The following is a 25,884-nucleotide window of genomic DNA, read 5'->3' as shown; positions in this document are numbered from 1 at the left end:
TATAACCAGAGTTACAATAGGTAACTAACGTTATATTTTGTGGAGCTCCGCCCCCTAGAGGGGCTTTAGCTCCTTGTGGTTCACGGCGGAGCGAGCGAGCCAAAAATGTCCCTGCCGGAACACCAGTAAGCCAAACAAGGATCAGTAAAAAAATCCTGATCCCAATTCAGAAAGTCAGAAGGTGATGCTCGAATGCGTATGAAGGAATCCCCCCAGCATAGCGTAAGAAAATAAGCTATGCAGGGAGAAGGGATGTTGAACTCAAACGAGAGGGAAACTTATCCATCCCACATAAGCCCAACAATATACATCCATGCACCACACATCACGAAATGAGGGGCATGAAGATATAAACAAAAAAGAAAAAGGAGTAAGTTCAGAGGTCCCGGGCAGCTGCCCCAAGGACAGAATGAACGAGGGAAGATGGAGACACGTCCATCAAATAAAAATGGACAAACGCCGAAGGCGTCGACCTCGACCCCGCGGTGCAAATGTCATCCACTCTGACTCCGTTGAAAAGGGCAGAAGAGGCCAAGCATCCGGGGCGTACAGAGAGAGCGCGGAGATCACTCACCGGTTTGGCGGAGCACAGAGCGACAAGCAGGGCCGTCTTAAGGGAAAGCAACTTGAGAGTGGGGGTGCGCAGAGGGCGCCCAGCACCTTAGCCAGGTCCCATTGAGGAGCGCCCAGTCTAACCGTCGGGCGCAGAAGAGGAAAACGGCGAAGAAGAGGATGGCTGAAAACAGTTTTTCCAGCAAAACCTTCATGGCACGCAGAGATGGCAGATGCGTAGCCGCGGATGGTCGAAGGAGACCTATCCATATCGAAGAGATACTGCAGGAACGACAGAATCTCCTCCACAGGACAACACGAAGGGTCCGAGGACCTCTGCGCGCACCATGATACAAACATATTCCAGCGAGAGGAATATAATTTGGATGTAGACGATGCCCTAGCGCCCTGGATGGTGCGCACCACGGCATCGGACAAACCCCTGTTCAAGAGCCTGACCCGCTCAGGTGCCAGACCCTGAGGGCTCCTGAGAGCACTGGAGGGTGTAGAATCGAGCCCTCCGCTTGGGACAGCGCATCCTGTCTGGGCGGAATTGACCACGGACGGCCCACCAGCAGCTGGATCATCTCCGGATACCAGATGGCTGCGGGGCGGTCGGGTGCCAACAGGATGACCCGAAGCTCCTCCGTCCTGATCCGAGCCAGCAGGCGCGCTATGCAGCGTTGCGGAGGGAACGCGTACAAGAGGCCCCGGGGCCAGGGGTGGTGCGCGAACGCGTCCACCCCCAGAGGGGGGCGATCCGCCTGAGACAGGGAGAACCACAGGCGACAGTGTGCGTTCCGCCTGGACGCAAACAGGTCCACCTGAGCTTCCCCAAATCTCAGCCAGATGAGGGAGACGATGTCTGGGTGGAGACGCCATTCGTCGTGATGGAGGCCGCTCTGAGACATCATGTCCGCGCCCACATTCAGATGACCCGGAATGTGGGCCGCAGCTAGGGAGCGGAGATGGGCACAAGCCCATAGCCAGAGCTGCGTCGCTGCCCGGTGGAGAGCAGGAGACCTGACCCCCCCCTGACGATTGATGTAAGCGACCGTGGCCCGATTGTCCGAGCAAATCAGGACATCGCGGCCCTCGACTAGGTCTGAGAAATGCATCAGCACCAATAAGACCGTGTCTAGCTCCAGCAGGTTGATGTGGCGAGTGCCGGGAGGCCACACGCCTCCGACTGCCTGGCCCAGGCACACCCCGCCCCATCCGTGGAGAGATGCGTCCGTGAAGACCTGGATGCATTCCGACACTCTGCCCAACGGGACGCCCTGAGAAAGAACCAGGGGGTCCCTCCAATAGCTCAAATCCCCTAGTAGGCGAGCCGGCAGGGACAAAGCCCGGTTCCGACCCGTTGGCGAGCAAACCAGGCCTGTAGGCTGCGCATGTGTAGCAGGCCCAGGGGAACCACCTTGTGAGTAGTGGGGGGGCGTTGGCGAGGAAAGACTCAAATTCCCTCTCCACCCTTACCGCCGCCGAGCTCGACCCGAGAGGGAGAGACACGGCCCAAGGAGGGCAGGAGGAGAAAGGGATGAGAAAAAACAGGAGAAAAATTAATTGCCGCCTTGGGAGGCGAACCCAGGTCCGCTGATTGAGTAGCAATTGCACTAACCACTGAGCCATTCCGCTACCCATGAAACCCTGCGCTCTCACTCATAGGAACCTGAGTGGAGCCCGGCATTTGCATACACACGTTGCACCCTGAGCAAGGACGCATTGACAAGGAGACGCCGGGTAGGGTAAGCAAGAATGGAACGGTCAGGGAGGGCAGGAAGCGAGACAGAGGCGAAAGCCGGCGAAGATCCCTGACGTGTGATCTTGTCGCTGCGAGCAGAATTACCATGACAGGGAAACATGTAAAACATCATTACAGCGTGACAGAATGTTTTAATATTAAAGAACTTGGTAGATAGCTGACAGACCCTCTGATAACTCCCCTAATATCGGTTGTCAATCTCTTAGATTAGAGTCTAATCTTTACTGATGCTACATGATTGATCTGTAGCCGGTTAAAAAAAAAACTTTGTTAGCTGTCTTTAGCGTAGCTCCCCAGCACAGCACTAATCAACTAGCTAGCAAACTTCCTTTCATCCATCTTCTTCCGCTTATCCGGGGCCGGGTCGCAGGGGCAGCAGTCTAAGCAGAGATGCCCAGACTTCCCTCTCCCTAGACACTTCCTCTAGCTCTTCCGGGGGGGGGGACAGAGGTGTTCCCAGGCCACCCGGGAGACATAGTCCCTCCAGCGTGTCCTAGGTCTTCCCCGGGGTCTCCTCCCGGTGGGACGGGCCCGGAACACCTTCCCGGGAAGGCGTCCAGGAGGCATCCAGAACAGATGCCCAAGCCACCTCAGCTGACCCCTCTCGAAGTGGAGGAGCAGCGGCTCTACTCTGAGCTCCTCCCGGGTGACCGAGCTTCTCACCCTATCTCTAAGGGATCGCCCAGCCACCCTGCAGAAAAAGCTCATTTCGCCCGCCTGTATCCGGGATCTTGTCCTTTTGGTCATGACCCAAAGCTCATGACCATAGGTGAGAGTAGGGACGTAGATTGACCGGTAAATTGCCTTGCGGCTCAGCTCTTTCTTCACCACAACAGACCGATACATCGACCGCATTACTGCAGAAGCTGCACCGATCCGTCAACATCATCCGCAAAGAGCAGAGACAAAATCGTGTGGTCCCCAAACCTGACACCCTCCGGCCCCTGGCTACGCCTAGAAATTCTGTCCATAAAAATTACGAACAGAACCGGCGACAAAGGGCAGCCCTGCCGGAGTCCAACATGCACTGGGAACAAGTCTGACTTACTGCCGGTAATGCAAACCAAGCTCCTGCTTCAGGCGTACCGGGACCTGACAGCCCTTAGCAAAGGACCCATGACCCCATACTCCCGAACCACCCTCCACAGGATGCCGCGAGGGACACAGTCGAATGCCTTCTTCAAATCCACAAATCACATGTGGATTGGTTGGGCAAACTCCCATGAACCCTCCAGCACCCGGTAGAGGGTATAGAGCTGGTCCAGTGTTCCAAGGCCCGGACGAAAACCACACTGTTCCTCCTGAATCCGAGGTCCTACACACCCTCCGGTCCCCCTTCTTAAAAAGAGGGACCACCACTCCGGTCTGCCATCCCAGGGGCACTGTCCCCGACTGCCACGCGATGCTGCAGAGGCGTGTCAACCAAGACAGCCCCACAACATCAAGAGACTTGAGGTACTCAGGGCGGATCTCATCCACCCCCGGTGCCTTGCCACCGAGGAGTTTCTTGACTACCTCTGTGACTTCAGCCCGGGTGATGGATGAGTCCAACTCTGAGCCCTCAGCCTCTGTTTCCTCAATGGAAGACGTGACGACGGGAATGAGGAGATCCTTGAAGTACTCCTTCCACCGCCCGACGACATCCCCAGTTAAAGTCAACAGCTGCCCACCTCCACTGTAAACAGCGTTGGTAGGGCACTGTTTCCCTCTCCTGAGGCGCCAGATGGTTTGCCAGAATCTCTTCGAGGCCAGCCGATAGTCCTTCTCCATGGCCTCACCGAACTCCTCCCAGGCCCGAGTTTTTGCCTCTACAACCACCCGGGCTGCAGTCCGCTTGGCCTGCTGGTACCCATCAGCTGCCTCAGGAGTCCCACAAGCCAACCAGGCCTGATAGGACTCCTTCTTCAGCTTGACGGCATCCCTTACTTCCGGTGTCCACCACCGGGTTCGGGGATTGCCGCCTCGACAGGCACCGGAGACCTTATGGCCACAGCTCAGAGCGGCCGCTTCGACAATGGCGGTGGAGAACCTGGTCCACTCGGACTCAATATCTCCAGGCTCCCTCGGGATCCAGTCGAAGCTCTGCCGGAGCTGGGAGTTAAAGATCTCTCTGACAGGAGACTCGGCCAGACGTTCCCAACAGACTCTTACAGTACGCTTGGGTCTGCCGAGTCTGTCCAGCTTCCTCCCCCGCCATCGGATCCAACTCACCACCAGGTGATCAGTTGACAGCTCCGCCCCTCTCTTCACCCGAGTGTCCAAGACATACGGCCGCAGGTCAGATGAAACGACAACAAAGTCGATCATCGACCTACGGCCTAGGGTGTCCTGGTGCCACGTGCACTGATGGACACCCTTATGCTTGAACATGGTTTTCGTTATGGACAAACTGTGACTAGCACGGAAGTCCAATAACTGAACACCGCTCGGGTTCAGATCAGGGGGGCCGTTCCTCCCAATCACGGCCCTCCAGGTGTCACTGTCGTTGCCCACGTGGGCGTTGAAGTCCCCCAGTACAACGATGGAGTCCCCAGTCGGAGCACTTTCCAGGAACCCTCCCAGAGACTCCAAGAAGGTCGGGCACTCTGCACTGCCGTTCAGCTCGTAGGCACAAACAACAGTGAGAGACCTATCCCCGACCCGTAGGCGCAGGGAAACGACCCTCTCGTTCACCGGGGTAAACTCCAATACATGGCGGCAGAGCTGGGGGGCTATAAGCAAACCCACACCAGCCCGCCGCCTCTCACCATGGGCAACTCCAGAGTGGTGAAGAGTCCATCCTCTCTCAAGGAGTGTGGTTCCAAAGCCCAAGCCGTGCGTAGAGGTGATCCCGACTAGATCTCTAGTCGGAACCTCTCAACCTCACGCACAATCTCAGGCTCCTTCCCCTCCAGCGAGGTGACGTTCCATGTCCCTAGAACTAGTTTCCATATCCAGGGATTGGGTTGTCGAGGCCCCCGCCTTCGAGTGCCGCCCGATCCTCTACGCACCGACCCCTTATGGTCCCTCCTGCAAGTGCTGAGCCCACGGGAAGGCGGCCCCACGTTGCTCCTTCGAGCTGAGCCTGGCCTGACCCTGTGGGGAAAGGCCCGGCCACCAGGCGCTCGCATACGAGCCCCAACCCCAGGCCTGGCTCCAGGGTGGAGCCCCGGCTGCGCCATACCGGGTGACGTCATGGTCTTCTAAAATGTTTTCCATCATTAAAGGGTTTTTGAACCGCTCTTAGTCTGACCCGTTGCCCAGGACCTGTTTGCCTTGGGAGACCCTACCAGGGGCATATAGCCCCAGACAACAAAGCTCCTGGGTTCACTCGGGTACTTAAACCCCTCCACCATGTTAAGGTGGCAGTTCATGAACTTCATGTAGCTCAATTACTAAATTAGCTATCTACAATAACACATAAAAAATAGTTGTAAGATATTTGGTTGTTATCTGCCATCAACCTTGTTTGAAATAGGAACTAGCTCGCTATATCAATGAGAGAGCAGGCAATGTAGGCTTTACCTGCTTATGCACAATATTGTGAGAAATTAGGTTGCTAACTAGCTCAATCAAACTCACCTTACTATGCAATATAATGCTTCGCTTCAGGAAAACTCACGGTCGAGCAGCTTCTGTTGCAAAGAAGTCTAGCTGCACATACCTGTACCAGAAACGATTATGAAACAAAGAGGCGAGATGTCAGAGTTTGATACCGTCTGGCTCGTAATACCGTATTTTGTTGTTGCCTTGGCCTGCCTGCCACTCTGAAATTACTGCAGGTGCTGAAGCACGTCGTCCTAATTTGGAAGAGGCGGACAATAATGCAATTTCAAAATGTGGAGGGGACAAGTAGTGAAATGTCCGCATATATAAGATTCCATTTTAAAAAATGTGGCTTGTTTAACAGTTTCCATTTCCAGTGTACAGGCTACATTAGATCACTTTTGACAGGAAATATTGCAACAATTAAGCCTATTATATCTATAAACGTGTCCAAAATATACCACAACAATTTACCAAATAGGCTTATATCCCCATTACAATAACTAGCTTCATTTGAAACTTACCCACAAATCCAACAGGCCTACTTACGATTTGAATACACAGTGTTGTGTACTCTTGGAAAGCTCATAATCTTCTGAAATACAATAACCTTGTAAAAGGGAGCAGGTGTGACCTAACGAACAATTTAAGCTGTCGATTGGATCGGACATGACAAGGTCATTGATTATTAATTAACAGGAAGTCAAATGGCAAAAAACCTGACCGGCTGCAAAAGTAAAGTCTTACCAAGGGAAATTAGAAAAAATATCTGCTAAAAACATATATCTGTGTACAATAATATATGATTTGTGTAACATTTAACAAGAGACTAACCTCACTAGACACAGACTTTTTTTTTTAAACAGAAACAAATTATTTTAGTCAAACTTTGAAATATGTTTGAAATTATTATTCAAAAGAAGTCCATTTTTTCATTTTATTTTCCCCTTGTAAAGAACACTTTTATTTTAATATCCTCAAATATTAGTGTTTTTTTAACAAACTATTTGATGAATATTAAAATAAAGGTGTTCTTAACAAGGGGAAAATAAAATGAAAAAATTGACTTCTTTTGAATAATAATTTCAATAGGGTTAGAATTTACATAGACATTTATCATCCATAGCCTAAACCTTAAGATGGTTTGCACTGGAATCTAGCTTATGGCAGCAGCAATTTCAACTGCCAAGACAAACTTACTGTTCAAGGAGATTTACAAACAATTAACATTTGCTCTTCCTAAAATTAGAGTTCCTTCAAAATAATAGTCCAATATAAACAAAAAGTTAACTGAATGCTGCCATGCTCCCGACACCCCACCCATTCCGCATTGACTCACAGGCACTGCCATTGCTCCTCCCATAGCTTCAAAAATATCCCTCCATAACTGCTGATAGAACCACCAACTCCAACTCAACATTCTAGCAGATTCACACACTCATTACATTAGCTCTTCCTTCAAAATAAGAGTTCATTCAAAATAATAGTCCAAAATAGAGAAAGAGAATTACTCCAAACTTTGGGGACTGAATGCTGCCATATTGTTTGAGATATACATTTTTCATACAAAATATTTAAATATCATTGTCCAAAGAACCTTCACAAGCAAACAGCATGCCAATCCATTCAATGATATCAGAGTAGGTGGTGTTTAGGTGATTTAAATTCATTCACTTATTGCGGTCAAATCGATTGAGGTATCAAAATTCCAAATAATTCAATTAAAGATACTGGTCCCAGGGTCCTTCTCAGCAAACGGCATGCAAATATGTTCAGTGGTCTCCGAAGAGATGTCCTTAGTGTGTGTATTTTACAATTCATAAATTCTCAAAGTTGTCAGTGTTGTTGTAGCGCCCCCTTAAGGTCTGTTTGGTCAATACTGCACAGGTCTATCCATGGACCTGATGTTTAGTGCTAGGTTAAAGGGCGTACGTCTCGGATATTCCCAACAGGATATATAGCCTGACAAAGTGCCACACCCATGTAAAAGTAATTTGCCTATTACGCATGCATCGTTTGAGATATCAAAATTCCAAATAATTTAATTGAAGATACTGGTCCCAGGGTCCATCTCAGCGAACGGTGTGCAAATCCGTTCAGCGGTTTCCGAGGAGATGTTGTTAACGAGTTTCAAAAGTTAAAATATTGTTTGAGATATCAACTTTTCTTATATAACTTTTAAAGACAATGATCCAGTGGCCCTTTACACTGATTGTCAACCAACTCTGTTCAGTGGTTTTGGAGGAGATGTCGTTTACGTGTGTTTTTGTTAACAGCAAAATTGTGAGAAACATCGGTGATGTTTATAGCGCCCCCAAGAGGTATTTCTGTATGGGGCTTTTTCTGTCCATTCCTGACAGACACATTTACGAGTATGTTTCGTTTCATAGCTGATTGATGTTCCATTTGGGATTAATGGACTTCTAAATTCATAGACCCGCCCAGCTCAATTTAATTTGCTTTCGGCAATACTATTTGAGATATCAACTTTTCTTATATAACTCTTAAAGATAACGGTTCAGAGGTCCTTCACACCAAACGGCATGCAAATCCGTTCAGCAGTCTCAGAGGAGATGTTGTTAACGTGTTTTTCACCAAATTCAAAATGGAGGTAAATCCAATGGGCGAATTTGAAAGACCCCAGAGACTTATTTGGTCACCATGAGAAGGAGCATCTATGGAACGTGGCTGCATGACTCTACGACATACGGGTCATGAGATATGCATGCTCAAACCTTCAACATTTGACTAAGTGCTACAGCGCCACCATGGAGTATATAGGTATTGTAATGGCAGAGGCCCTTTGGGCCTCTCGTGGCAACAAGTATGCAAAGTTTCATGCAAATTGAGCCACATATGGCCGAGTTACGGGCCTCTGAAAATGGGCCTGGAGAAAAATTATAATAATAATAATAACAAACCAACAAAAACGGTACTTGGTCCCCTAATAATAATAATAATAATAATAAAACGTACAAACATAAAAGGGTTCCAGCAACTTTGTTGCTTGGCCCCCTAATAAAACGTACAAACATAAAAGGGTTCTAGCAACTTCGTTGCTTGGCCCCCTAATAAAAATTTCCCCATGAAATAATTCCCCAAACCGATTTCAATAACAAACAAAAATAATACATTCCATTTTTCTGTCATTCATCTCTGTATATTAATTTTAAAGAAACAATCATCAGAGATGAGCCTGTCAAAAATAATTTCTAACAATTGCATCCCTTACTATACGTCCAGTCAGTCCCTCATTCTGACTGAACGCCAGGTCTGGGTCTTCAGGTCTGGTTCTTCAACAGGCTCAGGTGCATCATAGACATCATCACAGAGAGGGACATTGCGCCTGGTAGCAATGTTGTGCAGGACGATACACGCAAGTATTATGTTGCATGCTCCCTGTGGTTCCACTCGCAAGTAGTTAAGGCATGCAAAGCGTCTCTTCAGAAATCCATTTAAACGCTCAATTGCACATCTTGTTTTGCAATGAGCAGTGTTGAAGCGTGCCTGCGCAGGTGTGGTTGCTGCAAGAAAAGGAGTCATCAGCCATGGTAGGAGTGGATAGGCACTGTCTCAAAATATTATGCCATCCGGTCGGTTGGTTTGGAGCTCTCTGTAGAAAGCACTCTCTCTCAGGATACGTGCATCATGAACAGACCCAGGCCACTTCACGACACAGTTTGTGATGATGAGGTCAGCATCGCCCACAAGTTGGATGTTGATGCTGCGCCTCCCCTTTCGGTTGATGTACTCCCAATCCCTCTCATGAGGTGCTTGGATATGCACATGAGTGCAGTCAATAACCCCAATAGTTTTGGGCATGTTCCCCAAAAGAAAAAACTTTTGCTTTGTCTGGGCAATCTGGACATCCTTTGGAAGTGAAACAAACTGATTGACCAGGCTGGCCAATGCAATTGATACGGCTTTCACTACATCACTCACAGTTTATTTGTCCACTCCTATATTGTCACCAACAACTTGGTAGAAAGTCCCAGATATAGAAGCGCAGATCAATAAGGACCTGTTCTTCCCCAGACAGACTTCCCCAGACAGATGATGAGGTCAGCATCGCCCACAAGTTGGATGTTGATGCTGCGCCTCCCCTTTCGGTTGATGTACTCCCAATCCCTCTCATGAGGTGCTTGGATATGCACATGAGTGCAGTCAATAACCCCAATAGTATTGGGCATGTTCCCCAAAAGAAAAAACTTTTGCTTTGTCTGGGCAATCTGGACATCCTTTGGAAGTGAAACAAACTGATTGAACAGGCTGGCCAATGCAATTGATACAGCTTTCACTACATCACTCACAGTTGATTTGTCCACTCCTATATTGTCACCAACAACTTGGTAGAAAGTCCCAAATATAGAAGCGCAGATCAATGAGGACCTGTTCTTCCCCAGACAGACTTCCCCAGACAGACTGTGGCCTGACAAGGTCTGCAGTGTACTTAATATCAGCATTCCCAAAGCGAAAGCGAGCATACAGTTCTTCAGTGGTGTATTGCGCCAGTGGTTGTGCACGCTCAACATACACCCTTTGACGGTATCCTCTTCCACCAAAACGGTGGTGGCTATGGACAATACCTGCCATGTTAGTGCCTTTCTCTAAGTCCACTGAAAAAGGCTGAATATAAGATGGCTGTCAAATACCCACACACTAATTGGCTGACGTGCTGTGGCTTGTGTTCAATTAAATCAAGCATGCCCAGAACCTACAAATACTATGTTCACTACAACAGATGAAGTGGAACCGTGGACTCAAAAGGACCTAATTTCACTTGTTAGAAATTGGTCGTTTCGTATAGTGGTTGTAATAATTAGCATAACCGTTTGTCAAGGGAGAGAGAAATTATATTATTTATTGCAGCATTAGAAAAAGTCTTGTTCATGAGGTTACGGACCTGGTCTTCCTTATACAACCTCAATCTCATCTCACTCAATCTCTTCTCACTGTAATGTTGGTTACAAACTGATATATACATTGAAGGATGTTGTCTACCTAGCAAAGATCAGGTTTCAAGACAGTAACCCCCATGCCAAATGGTCAATGCAAAACATTCCTGGGGTTAGTAGAGCGCAACCTATAGAGAGATAATCTAAACAGAGAGGTTTCTGTTGTTCTCATTATCTAGGCATATTCACCTACAATGAGACGTACGTTCACATTGTAATTGTTAATGCTCAGATTCCACATTCCCCCCTATCAAACATTTAAAGAAAAACATTATGTTTGATAAATCATTACAAGTACAACTCAATTCCTACTGAAAAGAAAATGCCCATACATTTATGTTACAAATGACTATGAAACAACAAAAAGAGTATCTGACCAATCAGGTCTTATTGTTCCTCAAATGAAAATTAATGTAAACAAGAACAATTGACACACCACACTCCGACACATAACTCAATGTATGACAGTCATCAAACCCGCCCCCACCTCAGATTATAAGGGCCTATTGACATCAATAGGCTACTATCAGTGTTAACGGTGTTCAGCAGAAAATCAGACGAAAAACATGACACCATGATTAAAACATTTCCCCCAAAGTCCATTGAACAATCAAAAATCCCCTTGTCCGTATCATGATCCATGCGACAATATCATACAAAAGACTTATGCATATCCTGTTGTACCTGTGAAGGATTCTACCTTTAAAATAGGGAAAACATCTACCTTTGACAGGGACCACCTATAATAGGGAACAATTCACAGTCCAAACATACCATGATAGCCATCATAATGTAGATCATTAAGCATCTTCACAAATACGCTAAAGTCCAATATTGGGATTGTCATTGTACAGAGTTTCCCACCTGTCTTGTGAGAAACAAACCTTCATACATATGAAATCACCATATCAGTTCATTTAGGAAAATCTCAGATTGTAAGTAAATAAGTTAGTTTTCAATCAAGTGTCCTTCAGTTCTTGTCTTCAGTTTTCTTTGTCTTGCATCAGTGATGAAAGTTCCAAAATCAGTTATTGCAGTCAGTGTGGTGTGGACCCAGCAAATTGCCTGGTTGTCCTAACAAGTCAGTGTAGGTGTATAATGGAACAGTGAGTTTCCAACACTTCACTAATTCAAGATTAACACCACAACAGTGTCTTCCTCTGTGTTGGGACCATGTGACCTTTCCAGTCAACTGGCCCGTGGTACTCTGACCTGTAGTATGTGGAGTCCTTCAGGACTCAGGTGGATTCTCCTCTCATCTCGCTGTCAATGATTCATCTAGAAATGGAGTGTGAAGCCAAGTGATCTGACCCTGGCATTGTTCTGCCATGTGAGTAGACAGATTCAACCAGTGTAATTGTAGAAATCCTTCTTGAACATGTTGCTGGTACTTACACACTCAGTTGTCTGTATCCAGTCAGTGATGTGATGAATCATCAGAAAAGGGTGTCCTGATCTGTTGAAAGTATAACTGCAAAACAACGAATAGTGTGGTTCAACAGTCCATCTGACTTTCATCCACTGGGTGAGGTTCCGTCAACTCCCAACAATGCAGACAATAGATCTGTCCTGAAAACTTGTGGATTTCCGAAGTTCCATCATCAGAGTGAAGTGTACACCCTATTCAGACAAGTTTCCATAAAAGTCTATGTCAAAGTTCCTTTTCCATCCAGAACTGGTGTGGTTGTTGTTAGCATCTAGCAGTGGAATAAGACAGACAAATAGTTAGATCTATTCTATTCAACCATTAAAATGTTAGACCTTACATCAAACAAAACAATCTCCATATAAACCAATTAAAAACATCCTGTAAATGGAAAATGGAAAACATAACAGATGCCAATGCTCCGTAAAAACTACGCAAACAGGGAAAAACTCAACTTTTTACATAACTCCTTATAAATACCAATTTGATTTGCCTTGAGACCTAAGCTCAACTCTTTCCAATTATAATCAATTATCATGTCATACATCTCCCCTGCCTTCACTTCATTAAGTCAACGGTCAAAATGACACCATGAGTGAATGCAGAACAATGACAAATACGGCCACATGAGGCGCCATCTTTTCAGGCCAACTTTTCAGGACGGATAAGAAAAATAGAGAATTGGTAGTAGGGAACATGAACATTCACTAACACAAAGACATCAATGTGTAACACGGTCGCTTGTGCGAAGGAATTATAAACCATATAACCTATTAACAAATGTTACAGCATAGCTAAACAGCTCTCAAATTTGACTTTACCACAGTACCATCACACAGGTCTGTGAAATTGGCTTTCATGCATTTATAATATCCTGTAGTTGTTTGGCACACTAAATTGTGTGGCCCCCAGGGGATAAGCTGCACAACTAAATTTAGGGAATTCGCAAAGTTAGATACATTTTTATTCCAAATACTGGCTGTCAGCCAAACCCTAAATCACAACTTAATGCTTTTTCTTTGTTCTATCATCAACAATGGGGGATGACTTTAGGTCTCTACCCTCACTTCAGTTGGTTTCAAAATTATAAATGTCAACATTAAAGCTATTGAGAGGAAAATATATGTAGCTTTCACTTAATGTTTGATTATCCCAAAACTGAATATGCTTGTGTTGGTAAAATTACCACTGATGAGACCAGACTGAACACTCAAATGTAACCCTTAGTAATAGGCTACTTTGATTTAATGGGAAAGGTTGCTAGAGGCCATCCCAGTGGATCTGCCCCACTTCCTGAAGCTCTGAGCTCCACGCATTTATGGTGAGCCATTAAAAAGGCCAAATGTTTGTTTATGGTCCTCAGACTATCCTATCAATTAAGCCGACATCTTTCAACAACTCAACATTAGGTTAGACAGAAAATAGATGTATGACGTCACTAAAATCAAGGTACAATAAGTAATCCAAAGGAAACTCAATGTAGGCACAGTTACATCAATAACCTATTTGTTCATTAGTCAATTTACCATTTTAGAATTTAAACTTCATTAACGGTTATCAGGCGTTGGTTTTAAAATCACAAGTATTATCCCAGTTATCGTTGGTAAATACAAATAAGAGAAACTTTATTATGTAACCAAACTCAATTCACCATTTAAAAAATAGGTAATTAAATTTTGTGGGGAATAAACTTGCTTTGGCTGTTTAACCCTCTTCATGACTATTTTGGATTCAAATGCACTCCTCATGGAACACAGCGCGTCTTCCTTATCATTAGACTATCACCATATGGATTCTTCATTCTACCACTTATACAATATATAAGGAGAAAGAAAACACTATTTTAACCTTTTGTAAGTTGGACTCGTCCATCACCCGGGCTGAAGTTACAGAGGTAGTCAAGAAACTCCTCGGTGGCAAGGCACCAGGGGTGAATGAGATCCGCCCTGAGTACCTCAAGTCTCTGGATGTTGTGGGGCTGTCTTGGTTGACACGCCTGTGCAACATCGCGTGGCGGTCGGGGACATTGCCTCTGGGATGGCAGACTGGGGTGGTGGTCCCTCTTTTTAAGAAGGGGGACCGGAGGGTGTGTTCCAACTATAGGGGGATCACACTTCTCAGCCTCCCCGGGAAAGTCTATGCCAGGGTACTGGAGAGGAGAATACGGCCGATAGTAGAACCTTGGATTCAGGAGGAACAGTGTACCCACTTGTGCTAGCGAACACTGGACCAGCTCTATACCCTCTACCGGGTGCTGGAGGGTTCATGGGAGTTTGCCCAACCAATCTACATGTGTTTTGTGGATTTGGAGAAGGCATTCTACTGTGTCCCTCGTGGCATCCTGTGGAGAGTGTTTCGGGAATATGGGGTCCTGGGTCCTTTGCTAAAGGCTGTCAGGTCCCTGTACGACCGAAGCAGGAGCTTGGTCCGCATTGCCGGCAGTAAGTCAGACTTGTTCCCAGTGCATGTTGGACTCCGGCAGGGCTGCCCTTTGTCGCCGGTTCTGTAATTTTTATGGACAGAATTTCTAGGCGCAGCCAGGGGCCGGAGGGTGTCAGGTTTGGGGACCACACGATTTCGTCTCTGCTCTTTGCGGATGATGTTGTCGTGTTGGCCCCTTCAAGCCAGGACCTTCAGCATGCACTGGGACGGTTTGCAGCCGAGTGTGAAGCGGTGGGGATGAGAATCAGTACCTCCAAATCCGAGGCCATGGTCCTCAGTCGGAAAAGGGTGGCTCGCCCACTTCAGGTTGGTGGAGAGTGCCTGCCTCAAGTGGAGGAGTTTAAGTATCTAGGGGTCTTGTTCACAAGTGAGGGAAGGATGGAACGGGAGATTGACAGACGGATCGGTGCAGTTTCTGCAGTAATGCGATCAATGTATCGGTCTATCGTGGTGAAGAAAGAGCTGAGCCGCAAGGCGAAGCTCTCGATTTACCGGTCAATCTACATCCCTACTTTCACCTATGGCCATGAGCTTTGGGTCATGACCGAAAGGACAAGATCCTGGATACAGGCGGCCGAAATGAGCTTTCTCTGCAGGGTGGCTGGGCGATCCCTTAGAGATAGGGTGAGAAGCTCAGTCACCCGGGAGGAGCTCAGAGTAGAGCCGCTGCTCCTCCACATCGAGAGGGGTCAGCTGAGGTGGCTTGGGCATTTGTTTCGGATGTCTCCGGAACGCCTTCCTGGGAAGGTGTTCCGGGCCTGTCCCACCGGGAGGAGACCCCGGGGAAGACCTAGGACACGCTGGAGGGACTATGTCTCCCGGCTGGCCTGGGAACGCCTTGGTGTCCCCCCGGAATAGCTGGAGGAAGTGTCTAGGGAGAGGGAAGTCTGGGAATCTCTGCTTAGACTGCTGCCCCCGCGACCTGGCCCCGGATAAGCGTAAGAAAATGATGAAGACAACCATGAGACTATTTTACCAGATTAGAAAATCATTGTACCAAATTATAATTCATCAGACGTACCCACTTGTGCTAGCAAACAGCTCAGCATGCAACAGTCGGGTACCACGTGGTGGGCCTTGGTTAAGGCATACCTACATTATCGTGAGACCCCCTTTGAGGGCTTATGGTTTTAAACATTATCATCAACACAATAAATACGTTTTACTCAAAATAACATAAGTACACATGACAAAGCACAACAAAACAGGTTATTTCTTGAATACCTATTAAAACATGCTATATAACATTCAAGTGCTTGTCAAACTACATGTAATATTAAATTAAATAAGCTTGGCTATTATCAAGGAAGGTGATCAGGTTTCCTTGATAAGTTCCAGCTTCATCTAATGGTTAGGTACAATACATTTTAGGAAATAAACATTTAAGAACTCTGAATCAATGATTATGAAAGCTCACGTCAGTTCCTAGTATCGTCCATGATTTCAGGATCCCATAAGAGAGACTCCATCTTGAGACTACTGTCGGTCAGCCAGGTGGTCAAACAGAATGAATCTTAGTCCATTTCGATTGTCCCCTTTTCCGCCTTTCAACTTTCCTTTGTCTTCTCTCTTCGTCTGTACCACACTCTCCATCTGTCCATATACAACTTCCTCAGAATCCATCTTGTTTAGCCGGAAAACGTTATTTTTCTTTCTGTCCATTTCGACACCAAGCTTCGTTGTTAATGATCCTTTTCGTTGTTGATGGTATCCTATTCGCGCCTTGCTTTTTAAACATTAAAGCTTCATGCGTGTCAGAGGCTGCAGTGCTCTTGTTGTATTTGTATAACTGGACGCCATTATATTTTTACCAGCACTGCTGGAGGGTGTTAAGTGCCATTATGCATCAATAGTAGGAAGCTCTGTTGCGGGTGGAATGGTGACTAACAAAAGGAAGAAAGACATTTCACTTGCTCCAAGGTTCTGGCCAGACCCCATTGCATTCACCCAGAATGTGAAGAATCTGAAGAATCTGAGGGCCAGAGTAACAAAGGACCTTGCTGAAGCAAAAAACACACAAACAGGCAACAAACCCTTTAAGAAAGGTGAATTTACTGATGTAGTTCTGAACATTATTGGAGGTGAGAACTCTAAAGCCCTGCACGGGATTCAAGGTGTTGTAGCGGATGGTGAGCCTACAATTGTAGAGGAAAGTGAGCCAGTTCCTCCTAATTCAGAAGAAACATTCATTCTGGATCTCAGCCCTATTATTGAAGAACAACCTGGATCCTCACTGGTAGAGCCAGCAGTCACAGGAGCTCAGAAAAGAGGCTTAAAGCATCCTTTGCCGAATAATAATGATGATGCCCATGAATCACTTCTTAAACGAGAAACTGAAAGAGCAGAAGCACAGATATACTCCTGGCAGATGAACAAATCAAGCTGACCAAACTGCAGCAAACCAAAGCGAAACTTCAGATCCGCCTCCTAAAAGCAGGGCTTGGAAATGCTGGTCTCTCCTCCTCAGATGAAGAAGAACCCTGAACATTCTTTATTTTGTTAACCATTGTAAATTTGGCCTTTTTCTTTTAATTTATTTTTTAAGACGTTTCAATATATCCACAATGTATTTGTTAATGTATATTTGTTTTTATTTGTTGTGTCTCAGAAGAGGGGTAATAAAAGAAAGTATGAATGGAAGTGGATGTTTATGTTATTTTTGTGTTTTGTCTCAAAATATGAAACACTTACAGTGACGCCATGTTGGCTCTTCTACCTGTTCTTTACATAGCTGGTAGCCCACATTGTGATATGTTGTCCAGTTTAGAGCACTGGGTGATCCAGTCCAATGTTGCTTTGAAAAACCGGCATAAAAGTAAGACGGATTACCTGATCCCGAATAGCAACAAATGGGATTTCCAAATCTGGATAATTTTTATCCAGATTAAATGTTTTGAACAACTGGCCCTAGGAGATCCAGAACGACTAACAGCAACCAATTACTGTTAATTGTCTTTCTCAAGGACAAAATAGCACATTCCTCCACTTGCCAGCTCAGAGATTTAATCCAGCAACCTTTTGGTTATGGTCAGACACTAACTGCTATCTGCTGTACAGTTGAGTGAGAGCAGTATGAAGGGTCTTGCAATGGACCAAACAGAAGGTGACAAACATGACAGCAGTGGTATGCAGGGCCAGAAACCATCATTAGTGTATATCTCTGTGGGTGTCACATGTTCATTTACACACATAATGGCTGATACAAACTCCCAAACCAAATTTGTTCTCTTTTCTTACTGAATCAAGCCTTAACAAGCAAGGCCTGCTGAGATGCTGAACTACCAGCTGTGTGTGTGTGTATGTGTGTGTGTGCATGCATGTGTGTTTGTGTGAGCGAACGTGTGTATTTATGTTCTAAAATCTTCAAAAAAAAACAAAAAAACCTGTAACATCTGGCATCTGGTCATAATTCAGAGCAGATCTTGTTCACCGGAGAAACATGTTCCCCCAAGGATAAGTAAAGGGAAAGAATCCAGCTTACCCCTTTTAAAGTTTGTCTGGGACTAGAGACAGTATTTTTCTGGCACCAGAATTTGCTCAGCGCAAAAACCTATATATTGTGACATCCTCAGAGATTGCCTCATGTTGTGACACAAATTACCATCATCTGAGAAAAAAGAACATCCTATCTTATGATATAATTTTTCCTTTGCCTTCAAATAATATGTTCCCCTTTCTGACAATGATTTGCAAAAACATACACTACAGGCCATTTTCTGTTGTTTATTGCTAGCATATGGGTAAAAAAGGCCTGGCGTCGTTAGTCCCAGTTCTTTTGTGAATAGCTCCAGATCTCAAATTATTATGAGCCTTTTTTTTTTTACACAAAAGTAATAATACAAAAATAACCCCTGATATATTAATTTGTAATTCCGATCATGCATTAAAGTGCAAATGTTTTGGCTCATCTGTGCGTCTTTCAAGCTGCAGATTTGAAATTTGTGTGAACCCACAGAGAAAGAGAGAGTGTATGGGTTACTGGGCTTGTCATTGCCATCTGATTCTGGCGGAAATGGATATATGATAATCTTTTTGATTTAAAAATAAAAAAAAATCATTATTCTAAGAGCTATACAATTAGGGCAGCTGAAGAGTAGGGCGGCACTTAATTGAAATCATATTGAAATCGCAATTTGAATATCTAAACCGCAGAAACTGCGATTTTGGCTTTTTATTTTTATGCTGTAGTAACTTCAGTAATATAAAGACTGAATCACGCACTATAACTGTACTGAATACTTTATTGCTTTTACAAGCGTAACAGCATACATTCAACGGAGTGTCACTTCTTCTATCCTTCTTTTCATTCACTCCCAGGACCCACATGATCCTGAAGCTCAACTGCACCTCTTGTGGTGTAGAGTGAAACTGCCGGTAACTAATATAAATGTATCAGGATACCACATCCCTCCCCCCTTAAGAGAAAAAATACTCTAGTGATCACACATCATCTGTTCCCCCAAACTACTCACAATTGTACTGTAAGGGTGATATTATACTTAATACTGTTAGCACAGAAAAAAATAAATAAAACAAATCAACAGTAAACTCTTTTAGACAGTCTGATCACATTGTTGAACAGTTAACACAGGCATACCGTCTGGCATATTCACACCTTTCTTTTTATTTTTTTATAACTCCATGAACAGAGTTAAGACAAAACAAAACGAACTAGAAAGGTGGGTAGACTGCCATCCTTCCAGTGAGTCCCAGAGCTCATTCTTGCTCTGACTTGAGGGATCTCGCTACTAAGTCTTTCAGATAAGCAGGAGTCTGTCTTGTGCGCTCGGAGCGGCGCAGCACAGGTAGTGGAACTACTGCTGCTTTTGTCTGTTCAACAACTGAGGGGTGTGCTTGTTTTGTATCAGACTCAGTCATACTCTCACTGACTGAAGTAGTGACAGCAAAGTCTGCAGGCAGGGCCTCTAATACTGTATCTGAGACCTGAAGACTGGGAGGCTCCTCCGTCCTCTCGGGCATGGGCGTTTCACCGCTCCCTGTGGTATGTCATTTTCTGATTTGGTCAACATGACGCCTCATGACTCGTCCATCTCCTGTCCATACTGTATAGGATACAGGTCCTGTGTTCTCTTCAACGACTGCAGGTATCCAACGGGGTCCATGACTGTAGTTTCGGGTGTACACATCATCCCCAGGAGAAAAACTCCTCCACTTATTGTGTGTGTCATGTTGTTCTTCCTGTTTGAGTTGTTTTGTACGTAACTTTGACTTCACATCAGGCAGTAGCAGATCCAGTGTTGAGCGCAATCTCCTGGACATGAGCATTTCCGCTGGTGACAATCCAGTCGTGGTTTGCAGTGTGATTCTGTAATTAAACAGAAATCTAGCTATTCTTGTTTCCAGCGTGTCTCCTTTTATTTTCTTGATTCCTTGTTTGAACGTCTGTACAGCTCTTTCCGCTAGGCCGTTTGACGCCGGGTGGAATGGTGCGGATGTTATGTGCTGTATGCCATTCTGTTTCAGGATTGCTTGAAACTCTTGGCTGGTGAAGCAAGTACCATTATCTGATATTAAGGTCTGGGGAAGGCCATGTAAGCTAAAGCACTGTCTGAGCTTTTCAATGGTAACTTGACTTGTTGCTGTACTGGCTGGGTACAGGTCAATCCATTTGGAGTGTGCATCTACAATGAAAAGGAACATTTTCCCTAGGAAAGGGCCGGCATAATCCACATGCAGTCTGCTCCAGGGTTTCTCAGGCCACTCCCATGGATGTAGCGATGCTCCTGCTGGAGGATTCCTGCTTTCCTGACATGTCTGGCAGGACTGCACTTCCTTTTCAATTTGGTCCATCCCTGGCCACCAAATGTATGAACGTGCTAAGCCCTTCATCATAGATATTCCTGGGTGTGTGTGGTGTAACTGCTTTAAAATGGCTTTCCTGCTCCTCTGCGGAACGACCACTCTCGCCCCCCAGAGCACACACCCATCTTTCACACTCAGTTCCAGTTTTCTCTGACTGTAGGGTTTGTAGATTGTATCCACCTCCCTTGGCCATCCTTTCAGACACCAGGCTAGCACTTGTGAGAGTGTTTCGTACTTAGCTGTCCACTGTCTAACCTGTTTTTTCGAGGTAGGTGGGTCCTCCATGACCTCCAACATGAGGACCTGATCTGTCTCGTCCTCTTCCTCTGTTTGTGGCAGCGGTAACCTGCTCAGCGCGTCTGCATTTGCATGTACCGGCCCAGGTTTGTATAAGATTTTGTACTCATAAGCTCTGAGGAGTGTCACCCACCTCTGCACTCTTGGTGACCCCATCTGTGGCACTGGCTTTTTTTCATTAAAGAGGGATATCAGTGTTTTTTGATCAGTGCTGATTGTGAATGTTCGTCCGTAGATGTATTTGTGAAACCTCTTGATCCCGAATATGATAGCTAACCCCTCCTTATCGAGCTAGGAGTATCGCTTCTCTGCTGGTGTTAGCGTGCGTGAAGCCTAAAGGTTTTTTGCTACCGTCTTCCATGACATGTGACATTACGGCGCCTATTCCGTATGGCGAGGCGTCGCGAGCGAGCACCAAGTCTTTGTCTGCTGAATAGTGGCCCAGGACTTTAGCTGACTTCAGTAGCTGTTTTGAGTTCTGAAAAGCTTCTTACTGCTCATCGTTCCAGGCCCACGAAACATCTTTCCTCAGCAGCTTGTGTAGCGGGGCTAAGCGTGTAGCTAGACTAGAGAGAAATGTATTGTAGTAATTCAAGAGACCTAAATAGGCCTTTAGCTCAGTCACTGTGGTTGGCGGTGGAGCTTCCTCTATGGCTCTCACCTTGCTCTGTACGGGATATAAGCCTTCAGCATTAACAACGTGCCCGAGGTATTCCACCTCATTTTGCAGAAACGCACATTTGCTTCTGTGTAGTCGCAGGCCAGCATCTTTCAGTCGCCTAAGTACCTCATCATGTGTGCTCAGATGTTCGGCCTCATCTCTTCCCGTCAGAATAATGTGGTCTAAGTAGACAGCTACATTTGGAAGGCCTTGTAACAGGTTTTCCATCGTTCGCTGGAAAATGGCGGGAGCTGAAGAAACTCCAAAAGGTAGCCTATTATAGGTGAACAGGCCTCGGTGTGTGTTTATTGTGAGGTATTTCTTTGAGGCATCATCCATCACAATCTGTTGGTAAGCGTGGCTTAGATCAAGCTTGGAGAACTGTTTCCCTCCTGACAGAGTGTTGAACAGGTCTTCGACACGGGGAATAGGGTATTGCTCTAGTGAAGAGGCACTTTTAACGGTTAGTTTGTAATCCCCGCATATTCTGACCAATCCGTTTGGCTTTAAGACAGGTACTATGGGCGCGGCCCATTCAGCGTATTTAACAGGAGCTATAATGTCCTCCTTCAGCAGCCGATCTATCTCCTCTTCTACTTTTGCCCTCATGGCATAAGGAACTGAGTGGGGCCGATAGAATTTAGGATGTGCTTCAGCAGACACTCTGTGTCTCTGTTCTCACATTTTTGATTTCTTGCCACTTCAGCTTTAAAGCCTCTAGCCACCCTCTACCTAACAAGCTAGGTCCTGTACCTTTAACCACCACTAGGGGCAATGTCTTTATTTGCCGCTCATAGTTGACTTCCACTTCGGCTACCCCCACTACTTTGATTTTCTCCCCTGTGTATGACTTGAGTAGAAGTTTAGTTTGTCTTATTTGTGGTTCCTTTACGTTCCACATCACATTGAACTTCATCTCGTTTATTATGCTTACACTGCATCCTGTATCAATTTCAAAGTGTGCTGTTTTCTTATTCACTTCCATAGTTACTTCAAACGGTTTTATTCTCTGAATTGATGTCTCCGTTTTCATGCAGTTCAATGTGAATGCTTCCTCCTCAGATCTATCACCATCCTGCTTTTCACAGTGTACATTATGTGATCGATGTGGACGTGAACACCGCTCTGCTCTGTATGTTTTCTTTTCGTTGTGGTATGCCCCCTTTCTTTCTATTTCGGCAAGCCTTAGCTATATGCCCTACTTTCCTGCAACAGTGACACTTTGCCTCCTTAAATTTACACTCGACTGCGCTGTGTTGCTTTCCATTACATCGGTAGCATTCTTTATTTCTCTTTTTATATTCACCCTCCTTTTTTAGTGTTCCCTCGGTCTTCATGCTGTTGCATGCTAGCGGTGCTTTGTGGAGGTCTTGAACATTTTTACTAGCAGCTTCTGCAGCTACTGCAATTTTGAACGCCTTCTCAAAAGTCAAGTCTGTTTCGGATAGCAAGCGTCTTTGAATCCTGTCATCATTAATACCGCATACCAGTCGGTCTCTTAACATCTGTTCCAGTGTACCACCATAGTTACAATCATGTGCTAAACGTCTCAGTTCTGCTACATATGCACTGACGGTCTCTGTAGGCTGGCGGGAGCGCAAGTCAATTTTGTATCGCTGCACAATTTTGCTCGGTTTTGGGTTGAAGTGCTCTTTCATAAAATGTTTCAACTGAACGTATGTTTTTGAGCTGGGCTTACCTGGACTCATCAGGTTCCGTATGAGCTTGTATGTGGCTGGTCCCACCATGCTGATGAGGATAGCTCTTTGCTTCTCTCCGTCATCAATTCCATTAGCTTCAAAAAACTGCTCCAGTATCTCACAATACTCTTCCCATGTCTGCTTTTTCATGTCAAAAGCAGACAGAGTGCCTATCATTGTAGTCATCTTGGCGTTTTTCTCCGTGACTCCTCCGGTCCAATACTAGCCCCTCGTTTCTCTCACCGTCAGCTTTCTGAACTCATCCAGTGTCATCCGATTCATCCGTCTTTTAACCGACTCTTATTTCATCTTTCCAATATCCTCGTCGCCAATATGTAGTAACTTCAGTAATATAAAGACTGAATCACGCACTATAACTGTACTGAATACTTTATTGCTTTTACAATTATTTTTAATTATTTTTATTCGCTATATTTATATTCGTATTTGTATACAATTTATTAGGAGTTGATTTTAGAAACAGTTTGCTTTCTTAAAAATAATGATTCTGGTAATGATTCTGTCAACACAAGCTCTCTTCCAACACACATGTGGCTGGGAAACGATAGGCCTATTAGATGTGCAGGCACTCTGAACAGCAAATTCTAACCAGTCAGAAACATTGAAGATGCGGCGTTGAGCGCACTCCCAAAGAATAGTGCGGAGTAGGAAGAGGATCGATGAAGAAAATAAACCCTGAGGACAATGAGATAGAGATTAGGGATGATTTGGTGCAGAAAAATAAATAATATTCTGTTGTTTGGGAATCTCAAAATGAATGTCACCTGGTTGGGTTGGGGGGGCTCAGCCCAGAATGTATTGTGATCCTAGCAACGCCTCTGGTACTGGGTATGGGTACAACACATCTTATGACTTCTTGTGGATAGAAAATCTTGGTTGTTTAGATGTGAATGAGTTCATCAAAAGTGTTACTGATTGCAAGTACTCCTTGTTGCAGTGAGAAGTGTGACAAGAAGAAGTTTGGAGACATCTTCAGTGGACATGTCTCAGTCCACTTTCCAAAGCATTCCAGGAGCTGATGCGATGATGAGGCAAGGTCATAAGTGTGAATTGGACAGGAGAAATTAAACATTTTTATTCACAATGTCTAGATGTGATAAAACTTTCAAGGGAAACACATTTATTTTCAGACATCAGTACCCAAGTCAAAGCTTTACACTCCCGGGACTATTTTCTCCCATAGGTCATTCCACTTCACCATGATGTATCATTCCTTGGAGGGTTTCCTGCAGCAGTCCTTATGTTTGCAATACTAGTTGATCACTGAATCACTCTATTGTTTGATGACCACTTCCAGAGACCACCTGCAATCAGTCTTTCTATCCAGACAGACAGCACAGTGTCTGGGCAGGTTAATACAGTCATGGCCCAGACTCTTTGTCCTCATAGTCCTCAGTCAACCCTTACTTTTATAACCACTTCTCTTCATTCAAGTACAGTGGATATAAAAAGTCTACATACCCCTGTGAAAATTCCAGGTTTTTGTGATGTCAAAGAATGAAACAAAGATCAATCATGTCAGAACTTTTTTCACTTTTAATGTGACCTATAAGGTGAACAATTCAATTGAAAAATAAACTGAAATCTTCAAAGGGGAAAATGAAAAATAAAAACCTTACAATAACCAGGTTGCATAAGTATAACTGAGGATGTGGCTGTGTTCAGAATTAACCAATCACATTCAAACTCAAGTTAAATAGAAGTCATTACACCCCTGCCATCATTTAAAGTGACTCTGATTAATCACAAATAAAGTTTAGCTGTTCTAGTAGGATTTTCCTGACATTTTCTTAGTTGCATCTCAGAGCAAAAGCCATTGTCCAAGAAAGCTTCAAACGCATCAGAGGGATCTCATTGTTGAAAGATATTAGTCAGGAGAAGGATACAAAATAATTTCCAAAGTATTAAATATACCATGGAACACAGTGAAGACAGTCATCATCAAGTGGAGAAAATATGGCAGAGACATTACATTATGGCAGAGACATAACAGAGACATTACCAGGAACTGGACTGTGTGCTTCATGTGACAACAATCTCCCGTATTCTTCATATGCATGGGCTATGGGGTAGGGTGGCAAGACGGAAGCCTTTTCTTACAAAGAAAAACATCCAAGCCCGGGCTGAAGTTTGCAAAAAAAAGTCTCCCAAAAGCATGTGGGAAAATGTGTTATGGTCTGATGAAACCAAGGTTAAACTTTTTGGCCATAATTCCAAAAGGTATATTTGGCGCAAAAACAACACTGCACATCACCCAAAGAACACCATACCCAGAGTGAAACATGGTGGTGGTGGCAGCATCATGCTTTGGGGCTGTTTTTCTTCTGCTGGAACCAGGGCCTTAATCAGGTTGTAGGGAATTATGAACAGTTCCAAATACCAGGCAATGTTGGCACAAAACCTTCAGGCGTCCATTAGAAAGCTGAAGATGAAGTTCACCTTTCAGCACAACAACGACCCAAAACACACATCCAAATCCACAAAAGCATGGCTTCACCAGAAGAAGATTAACATTTTGGAATGGCCCAGACAGAGCCCAGACTTGAATCCAATTGAATATCTGTGGAGTGATCTCAAGAGGGCTGTGCACAGGAGATCTGACAGATTTGGAGCGCTTTTGCAAAGAAGAGTGGGCAAATATTGCCACGTCAAGATGTGCCACCCTAATAGACTCTTACCCAAAAAGACTGAGTGCTGTAATAAAATCAAAAGGTGCT

At 45.1% G+C, this 25,884-nt stretch overlaps 1 protein-coding gene and 1 pseudogene across 1 annotated transcript; both read right to left on the bottom strand.

Annotated features, from left to right (window-relative positions):
- Nucleotides 1-998: 998 nt before the first annotated feature.
- LOC117593450 lies at nt 999-22,456 on the bottom strand (annotated as a pseudogene).
- Nucleotides 22,457-22,644: 188 nt separating this feature from the next.
- On the bottom strand, nt 22,645-23,332 carry LOC117593449. The gene is made up of 2 exons (XM_034288683.1): nt 22,753-23,332; nt 22,645-22,652 (listed from the first exon to the last, which is right to left on the bottom strand). Exons 1-2 carry the CDS (start codon nt 23,330-23,332, stop codon nt 22,645-22,647), a joined length of 588 nt encoding a protein of 195 aa, XP_034144574.1.
- Nucleotides 23,333-25,884: the final 2,552 nt, after the last annotated feature.

This window comes from Esox lucius, chromosome 20 (assembly GCF_011004845.1).
Source record: "Esox lucius isolate fEsoLuc1 chromosome 20, fEsoLuc1.pri, whole genome shotgun sequence".
Taxonomy (NCBI): domain Eukaryota; kingdom Metazoa; phylum Chordata; class Actinopteri; order Esociformes; family Esocidae; genus Esox; species Esox lucius.
Note: the sequence above shows the minus strand (reverse complement) of the source record. Positions and strands in the feature narration are given on the sequence as shown.